At 38.3% G+C, this 10,198-nt stretch overlaps 1 protein-coding gene across 1 annotated transcript; it reads left to right on the forward strand.

The window, feature by feature from the left end:
- Positions 1 to 284: 284 nt before the first annotated feature.
- LOC122730157 (keratin, type II cytoskeletal 8-like) lies at positions 285 to 1,997 on the forward strand. The gene is given in 3 exon segments (XM_043969418.1): positions 285 to 560; positions 563 to 607; positions 610 to 1,997. Coding segments are annotated over 3 exon segments (1,419 nt in total). The 5' UTR covers positions 285 to 343; the 3' UTR covers positions 1,767 to 1,997.
- The last annotated feature ends 8,201 nt before the right edge of the window (positions 1,998 to 10,198 follow it).

Below are 10,198 nucleotides of genomic sequence, written 5' to 3' on the forward strand. Positions count from 1 at the left end.
TTTCAGATGAAATCATCAAAGCTATCTATAGCCATATTTAAAAATGCTCTAACTCACTATTGATTAGAAAGATGCATTTCAAAACAATTGTGGGGGTAATACTTCAATACCTATTGGATTAGCTAATAGGACAGCAGAAGAAAATGACAATGTTCTAGGGGATATGGAGCAAATGAGACATTAATGCACTGTTTACTGGACTTGTAAATAGATTCAAACATTCTATAGAACAATTTGGAACTATGGCCGAAGGGCTATAAAAACCATGCATGACTCCTCTTCACCTTCTCTCTGAGCAGCTCACCTCTCTTGGGTCTCTGGGTTTGTCCTTCTGGTCCTCACCATGTCCATCAGGTCAACCACCCACAGGACCATTAAGGTCTCTTCTGGCCCCCGGAGTTTTAGCAGCCGCTCCTACTCCAGCGGCCCCAGCTCCCGAGTCAGTTCCTCTGCCTTCTCTCGGGTGGGGAGTGGCAGTAGCTTCCGATCGGGGCTCGGGTTCGGGGCAGGCATGGGTATGGGCTTCGGGGGCGCCAGTGGGGCCGGGGGGATTACGGCCGTCTCAGTCAGAGTCTCCTGAATCCCCTGAAACTGGAGCTGGACCCCAACATCTCAACAACAAGTTTGCCTCCTTCATTGATAAGGTGCGCTTCCTAGAACAGCAGAATAAGATGCTGGAGACCAAGTGGAACCTCCTCCAGCAGCAGAAGACATCCCGGAGCAACATGGACAGCATGTTTGAGAGTTATATTGCCAACCTTCGAAGGCAGTTGGACTCCCTGGGACAGGAGAAACTGAAGCTGGAGGTGGAATTGGGCAACATGCAGGGCCTTGTGGAAGACTTCAAAAACAAGTATGAGGATGAGATCAATAAGCGGACAGAAATGGAGAATGAGTTTGTTCTCATTAAGAAGGACGTGGATGAAGCCTATATGAACAAGGTGGAGCTGGAGTCCCGTCTGGAAGGCCTGACTGATGAGATTAACTTCCTTAGGCAGCTATATGAAGAGGAGATACGAGAATTGCAGTCCCAGATTTCGGACACTTCTGTGGTCCTGTCTATGGACAATAGCCACTCCCTGGACCTGGATGGCATTATTGCTGAGGTCCGAGCCCAGTATGAGGATATTGCCAATCGCAGCCGGGCTGAGGCTGAGAGCATGTACCAGATCAAGTATGAGGAACTGCAAACCCTGGCTGGGAAACATGGAGATGACCTCCGCCACACCAAGACGGAGATCTCAGAGATGAACAGGAATATCAACAGGCTTCAGGCTGAGATTGAGGCACTCAAAGGCCAGAGGGCTGCCCTTGAAGCCTCCATCACTGATGCAGAGCAGCGTGGGGAACTGGCTATCAAAGATGCCCAGGCCAAGCTGTCTGAGCTGGAAGCCGCCCTGCAGAGGGCCAAGCAAGACATGGCTCACCAGCTGCGCGAGTACCAGGAGCTGATGAATGTCAAACTGGCCCTGGACATTGAGATCGCTACTTACAGGAAACTTCTGGAGGGCGAAGAGAGCAGACTCGAGTCGGGGATGCAGAACATGAGTATTCACACCAAGACCACCAGTAGAGACTTCTCAGGGCTCAGCTCTGGCTATGGAAGCCTTACCAGCCCTGGCCTTGGCTATGGGCTGAGCTCCTACCAGTCCATTTCTGGCTCTGGCTCCTCTTACAACCGAGTCAGTAAGGCTTTGGTAGTAAAGAAGATTGAGACCCGAGATGGGAAACTGGTGTCCGAATCATCGGATGTTCTGCCCAAGTGAGAGGTCATCTTGGATCCTCACAGCCCGCCCCTTTCGTGTACTCCTGAGAATCTCCAGTATACCCAAGGGAAGACTGGGGTTGGGGAGAGAGTGAAGAAAGATGCCTTATAGGTCCCAGACATTTCTTCTATTTTGCCTTGCCTGGGTTCCTTGCTCTTGCCAATGCCTTTGAGACGATTTGTATTTCAGAAATAAACATAGCTCACCATTTCAACCCAAAAAAAAAAACAAAAAAAAAAAAACATGCATGAGTCTTTGACCTAGTAATACCACTACTAGGTCAGTATCCTAAAAAAGATAAAAACCCAAAACTTGAAGCATCTATATGTAATAAAAATATTTAAGGCAGCATGTTTCTGTTGCAAAGAATTTGAAATTGAGGGGACTCCCATCAATTGGGGAATGGCTGAACAAATTATGATATGTGATTACGATGGAACGCTATTGTGCTATAAGAAATTATGATCAGGATGCTCTCAGAAAAACCTGGAAAGACTTAGATGAGGCTGATGCAAAGTAAAGTGTACTGTCTGCAAAGTAATAGCAATATGGTATGATGATCAGCTGTGAATGATCTAGCCATTCTCACCAATAAAATGATCCAAGACAACTTTGAAGGACTTATGATGAAAAATGTGATCCATCTCCAGAGAAAGATCCGATGGCATCTGAATATAGATTGAAGCAAAGTTATTCTTAGTTTCCTTTTGAATTGATTTTTTTCTTTTTGTCTTTTACAACCTGATTAATATGGAAATGTTTTGCATGACTACACATATGTAGCTTTTATTGAATAGCTTGCCTTTTTGAGTTGAGGGAGTGAGGAAGGTAGAGAATTTGGAGCACAAAGTTTTAAAACTGGACGTTAAAATTGTTTTTATGTGTAATTGGGGAAAAATAAAATTCTAAATAAATTTTTAAAATGGAACAAAACCCCTCCAAATTTAAAGAACCTATGTATACAAAAATATTTATGGCAGCTCTTTTCTTTTGCACATATACTTTATTTTATATTATTATTTTATTTTGTTTTGTTTTATTGTGGAGCAATGAAGGTTAAGTAACTTGCCCAGGGTCACACATCTAGCAAGTGTCAAGTGTCTGAGGTCAGATTTGAACTCAGGTCATCCTGATTCCTGGGCCATGGCTTTATCCATTGTGCCACCTCAGTGTCTCACAGCTCTTTTCTTTTGGCAAAGAATTCAAAATTGAGGAGATGCCCAATGGCCAGACAAATTTTGGTAGGTGATTATGATGGAACCCTATTGTGCTATAAGAAATGATTATCAGGATGTTCTCAGAAAAACCTGGAAAGACTTACGTGAGCTGATGCAAAGTGAAATATATTGTGTATGAATAAACAGAAGTATTGTGATGACTTGGCTCATCTCAACAATACAATGATCCAAGACCAACTCTGAAGAACTTATGATGAAAAATGAGATGCATCTCCAGAAAAAGAACTGATAGTGTCTGAATACAGATTGGAGCATAATTTTTAGTTTATTTTCTTGTGGATTTTTCTGTATTCTTTTGCAAACTAATATGAAAATGTTTTGCATGACTACACATGTATAACTTATATTGACTTGCTTGCCTTCTTAAAGGAGGGGTGGGGTGGGAGGAAGGAAGGGAATTCAGAACACAAAATTTTAAAAATGGTTGTTAAAATTGTTTTTACATTTAATTGGGAAAAACAAAATTCTAAAATAAAAGAAAGTTAGCATTTGTTTCCCATGGTACTTGGAAGTACACATGTAATTATGAGGCAGCTAATGTCTCAGCAGATCAAGTGCTAGAGCAGGAATAGGGAAAATCTGAATTCAAATCCAGCCCCAGATACTTGCTAGCTGTGTGACCTTAAGCAAGTTACTTAACCATGTTTGCCTCAGTTTCTTCATCTGTAAAGTAAGTGGAGAAGAATGTGGCAAATCCCTCTAGTATCTTTGCCAAGAAAACCTCTAATGGCATCATGAAGATTTGAACATGACTCAAAATGACTAAATAATAACAAGAAGAACAAGGTCTGGAGTCAGGAAGACCTTATTTCAACTAAAGCCTAAGATGCTCACAAGCTGTGTGACCCTGGGAAAGACATTTCACCTCTGCCTCAGTTTTCTCAACTGTAAAATGGGGCCAATAATAGAACCTCCCTTACAGAGTTATTCTCCTCAGGCAGAAGAGGTATTAGGCTAAAATCATATCTATAAGCTTCACTAAATATTATTCATCAAAGATGTTGTTTTCAGGTCCAATGTAATCTTCCAATTGGAGAAATTCATTGGTGTTGTGGAAAGAATGCCAGATCTGAAATCAGGAAGACTCATCTATCTGAGTTCAAAACTGGCTGCAGGCACTTAATAGCTGTGTTACCCTGTGCCAGTCATTTAACCTTATTTGCTTCAGTTTGCTCACCTGTAAAATTAGCTGGAGAAGTAAATGGTAAACCACTCCAATATCTTTGCCAAGAAAAACCCAAATGGATTTACAAAGAGTCATACATGACTAGAAATGACTGAATAACAACAAAACTTCTGATGATTAGTTCTTAATGAGGAGAAATCCTGTGATCTGATGCTTTAACCCTTTCCCACCAAATTCCAGTATCACAATGAACATACTTTGGAGGTAGCAATGAAATTCATTTGTCTCAGTCTATAGCAAATTTAAAAAAAAAAAGGAATTAGAGAAGGTATACACATAGAGGAGTATATACTAGATTGAAGGAGTTCTCTCATTGCAAGCAAAGTAACTCACATCAACCAAGAGAGAGTCCAATAGCTTACCCAAGGGAAAGTTCTCTGAACTTTCTAGTGTAGCAAGCTGAAGGCAGAAAAAAAGTGGAAAATGACAGATCTCTTCATATAACCTTCTTCCCAAAATCTTTTCCTTCATTAGTCTGAAATGAGGTTAGCATCATATACCTTTTTTTAGAAAGCTAAAATCCAGGAGTACCCAAAGTGACTATTGAGCCCAAAGATATCAAAAGACACTTGAAGCAAATCCAAATACTTGAAGAGACTAGAGATCTCTTTTTACTTGCTCTCACAAACTCTACCCTGCTCCTCATGAAGTGTAGGTCATTGATCTCCATCAAAAAGGAGAGAGTTCCTTAACAGTTGGCTTTGAGAATCAGGATACATATGTATACGTAATTGTACCTATATATGACTGAATGAATGAACAATGAATGAATGAACAATGAATGAATTAATTAATGAATGAAAAAAAGTTTGTTAAGCACTTAAGCACTAAGTACTGCCCTAAATCTGAAGATACCTATATAAAATAGAACCTGCCTTCATGTAACCTACATCATCATGGGAGAGAAAATACACATCGATAAGTAATATCCAGGAAATAGTGTTGTTTTCCCTAGGAAGCAGAAGAAGTGCTGAGAACAATATTCTTGATTTAATTACAATTCTTAAATCAAGAATTAGAAAGTGATGTGCCTATGGAGGAGAGGTTATTTCACCCTTTGATATCATGTATAAAATGGCTAGAGTGAAAATGAGGATAGATCATTTTAATGAGTTTAGAGGCAAGAGTTTTCATTAGTTTGCAATATGATGTCAAGACATCTGGTTTGGAAGGTGGAGTAGCAGAAACATCAGGTTTGAAAATGACCTGGGTGAGGTTGGTGGAGAACTGGGTTTGAATCTCACCTCTAGCCGTTATTAGCTGTCTGACAATAGGGAACCCATGTCAGATAACTCTCTAAGAATATAGGTTAAAGACATGTTGATCTTCAATAAGTAGAGAGAATCAACAACCAGAGACTTCCCTAGGTTATGAAATCACAGATCTAGACACAACATATGTTAATTGATAGCATCAAATGAGGAAATCCATCTGAAGTAAGTGATAAATTAATATATCAATATCAGCTCTTACTATCATTACCATCATCATAATTAATATATTTAAAAAATTTGTCAGGTATCACTTCTCATTTCTTACCACTAGTTATATGTTGGGTGCTATATTGATGGGTCTTTCCTTTGCTATCCCCAGTTTTCTGCCAATTTAAATAATGGTCAATAAACATTTATCAAATGCCTATATGCTATGATAAAATAATGGGATTTGGCAGATACCCAGGGGTCCCACCTTAGGATTGATTTAGTATTGTTTGAATTGGGTGAGATCTAAAAACTAAGTACCTACTTAAGGGTGATTGGATAGAGACCACACCTGGCTGGCCATGAATGACATTGTTCTCAGAGGCAGTGTACTACTGGCATCAGCAAGAAATCACTCTTAACCAATCAGCTGGAAGGACCTCTCCTTTCAGGGAGGGAGAGAGGAACTAGGAAGCGGAGGTTAGGGCTCTGCCTCTTGCTCTTTTTTGTGGAGGAACTGGCATGCCAGGAGATGGATATCAGCTTAGTGGTGAGAGATTTCATGTGGGCTGCTAGGAAAGGAAGAAGGTTTCTTTCTCTCTGGCTATACAGAATAGATCCAAGCTAGGATTTCCATGCTATAAGGAATCTGTTCTCAATCTCTCTCTCTCTCTTCACTAACTTATAATATATTTTAATAAATTCTTAAAAGCCTAAACTCTTGCTGAATTTATCAGTGATCTTAGCCAGCTTCCCACCCCCCTACACCAAAAAAAAAAAAACTGGGCAGGCAGATTATAACCCACAATTTAAATTTTAAACACAATGCCAAGCACTATGCTAAGTGCTAGGATTAAAAATATTAAAAAGAAAAAGTGGTCTCTTGTTTTCAAAGAGCTATAATATAATGGGAGAAAACATAAAAAGGAAAACTGGCATGGTGAAGAAGTTAAAGAAATCCAAAATAGTTGGAAATTAGATGTCTGAGAAGTCTCTCCTGCCTCTTGGTTGAATAGTTCAATTTTCTAATCCCCCCCCTCCAAAAAAAAAGAGAGGCACAGAGGGTACAGATGAGGACTAAGTTCCAAGGTTCTTTGGATCTCCCAAGATGATGAGACTTCAAAATGATGAGATTCTATTGGATTAGACCACTTTATGACAGTAGTGAATAATGGGAATCACCATAGGGGGTTAGATATATTAATTATTTATGAGCTATTTTAAGTTCATTATATGTTTTCTTCATTGCTTGTGGGATCCTATGAGAGTACTTTGGATTTTCTGTATTTTATATGTGGTGGAATAAAGGCTGTCCTACAACTAATAAATACATTTGTTCTTGGAATGAGGAAGTGTTCAAAGAAGACTAGTCTCTCTGCTATGAGGACTTGCCAAGACTTTCTCAGGGCTGCCTATCCACCTTTGGGATTCACCTTTCACTCAACTCTCACCTGTGTCTCCAAAAGTCTACAGCATGAGCAGCAGCCACACTCATGTAAAACCATCTTGGCAGGCATGCTAAACCAGGTTGAGGGTAACCAAAAGGCTTCAAATTTATCAGTGAGTTAGGAGGATGTCTTCCCCAGGAATGTAAAGACTTTCACTGGTAGAATGAATGGATGAGAATAATTTATTCCAATGGCCATGAAGGTAACTGAAGCAGGTGCTGTGGAATACTTAGAGTTTGGTCAGACATTGAAGATGCCATGATCATTCACTGCATCCCAGACCATCCCCAGTTTTTTGACTCTTTTCTTGCCAGTGGACTTCTTCAATTCTGGATGAGAGAGTAAGGCTGACAATTTTGTGCAACATTGGCTCACTTAAATTTAATTCATGGACAAGTCAAGACATCACTATATGATGTCATTGATCCTCTTTGAAAATGTAGGTTGAACAACATTTGTTCCTTGTATGGAATATGGGGTAATGCTTTTATCCCTATCCATGTGGTCCAGTGTTGGTGAAAAGTCTCTGAAATTTTACAGAGCAAACTATAGGTGGGGAAATTGAGCCAAAGAGATAGTGATATTTGGGGAATTTCATCTGGAATGTATGAATCCAGAGCTTAGATATCTGAGCTATACAAGTGTGTTAAAATGCATATTTTTTTCTTTGAATTAAAAATGTGAAAGAACCCTAGAATACCAGCATTTCGAAGACATAACAATTTATAGCAACTGCTACAATTATTTTGATGTCTTATGGATCTGTCAGCTCTACTCAATATTCACATCAAAGCAAACTTCAACTATATGAGAGAAAATGGAATCTGATGTCTTGTGCTCTCTCTCCACTCCATCCCCCTACAGAAATTAAATTGCATTTACATGTCTGTATAGATATTTTATATCCTCACTATGAATGAATAAATGAAAGAATATGTATGTATAGATATATGTATATAGGTATACACATATACATAGGTATTAAAAATAATAAATGCTTACTATGTGCCAGGCATTGTGTCAAATTCTGGGGATATGAATACAAATAAAGAAGACAGTTACTTCTGCCAAGGAACTTGCATTCAGATAGGTGAAGGCAGTCCATATAAAGGAATCATATCCACTGATAAGTGTTTTAGATAGGAGAATAAGAATGAATAATTATAAGGACCATAATGCAATTTATTTTCATGTCCTTCTCAGGAATTGCAGTGTTGGAACTACCATTTTTGCAGAAAAGCAAAGAATAGTGGAGGAAAGAGTTGGGGGGGGGGAGAGTGAGAGAAGTATGTGATGGAAATGATTCTTAAGTGATGAGATGGACCTAAAACCAGGAAAGATAAGATTAAAGCTGTCCAATCAGAACCCATGGTCCCAAAGGTAAGATGTTTAGTTCTGATGGATGTGGAAACTAGAGACCAGGTAGCTTGGCATAGACATACCTAGAAGGTAGATTTTTTGGGGGGTGTTTTTGTTTTTTTCACCAACAGAGCTTGGTAGTGTCTTGCAGTGAGTAGTCAATTAATAAATACTTGTTGAATTGAATTGAATTTTGCTTTGATTTTTTATCAAGAAGAATAACCCTATATACAAATAGAGAAGAAAAGTGGTTAAATGATAATTGAACACAAGGGAAAAGAAGGGAAACTAATATCTAGCTTCCCTCAAGCTCTCAAGTCTATATATAAATTATCTGTTAGGAACTGAAATAATTTAGGCATGTCATTTCTGAGTCAGAAACAGACTGTGGCATTGAATGTAGGCAAAAACTATACTAATTTTCAAAAGGGAAGAAATAGATTCTTTAATATGCATACTCATCCATGAAATTCACTTAGGATAACAAAAATCTGAGTCTAAAATTCTGAGTTTTCAAAATGGGGATAATAATCTTTAGTACCTACTTGAGAGGATTTTTGTGAGTCTCAGATGAAATTATCTATGAGGAATACTACTGATCTCCTGACAGAGAGGTGAGGGACTAAATATATAGAATAAGCACATGTTTTTCAGTATGGGCAATTGGAATTCATTATGCTTGACTACATATATATCATAAGGAATTTTTTTCTTTTTTCCCAAATTGAGAGGAAAGTGGGAATGAGAGAATAGAAATGTTTGATAATTTAAAAAATATTAAAAGAGAAAATAATGAAAAATAATACACAATAAAATAAAACTTTGAAAATAAAAGAGTGAAATGTGGAATACACTAATAAAAATATGGTTTGTGAGCCCCTAGAAATGCCCTTAGCATTTTCATGTACTAAAATCTCATTATGAATCACCAGTGAGACCAGATAGCCAACAACAAAAGCAAAAAAGGCAATGCATAGAGGCAGATGAGTATAAAGGAAAGTCAATTAGATTTCAAGTAAGAAGATGTTAGATTCATAATCAAGTTCTGTAATATGCTGCCGGTAAAGAGTCTGGGAAAATAACTTTACTTTTCTGTACTTCAGTTCCATGATTTCTTAAATTAGGAGATTAGACTGTATAAATTCTAAGATCCTGATGAGAACTTAACATTATATGAATTCCAATTTTTTAAAAAGTGATATCAATGTACAATATCCAGATTAAGTGTTCTGAACATACTGTGATACTCCACCACTGCCATATCAAATTTGGGTTATTGTTTCAATTTTGATAGCTGCATAGAATGCAAATTGACCTCTTTAACCATATAGAGATTTGGGTATCAAGAGGATGAGAGAATTCAAAACTACTCCATTTAAGAATTCTTCAAAGGAACTTGGGATGATTAGTATAGAAAAAAGAAGGCTTGGGAAGGGACATGATTGTTGCCTTAAAATATTTAAAGGATTATCATGTGGAAGATGGATTAAACATCTACTTATTCCTTGCAGACAAAATAGAGAGGAATGTCTAAAGTAGAATGATTTTAGCTCAATATAAGAACAAGAAGGAATTCTTAACATATAGAATTGTTCAAGAGTAGAATAGGTTGCCTAATTAATGGGTTACTCATCACTACAAAGAGGCTATGTGGCTCAGTGGATAGAGTGTCAGGCCTAAAGTCAGGAAGACTCTTCTTCCTGAATTCAAATCCGGCCTCAGACACTTACTGGCTATGTGAACCTGGACAAATCACTTGACCAACACTGTTTACTTAAGT

The sequence above is a fragment of the Dromiciops gliroides genome, chromosome 5 (genome assembly GCF_019393635.1).
Source record: "Dromiciops gliroides isolate mDroGli1 chromosome 5, mDroGli1.pri, whole genome shotgun sequence".
Taxonomy (NCBI): Eukaryota; Metazoa; Chordata; class Mammalia; order Microbiotheria; family Microbiotheriidae; genus Dromiciops; species Dromiciops gliroides.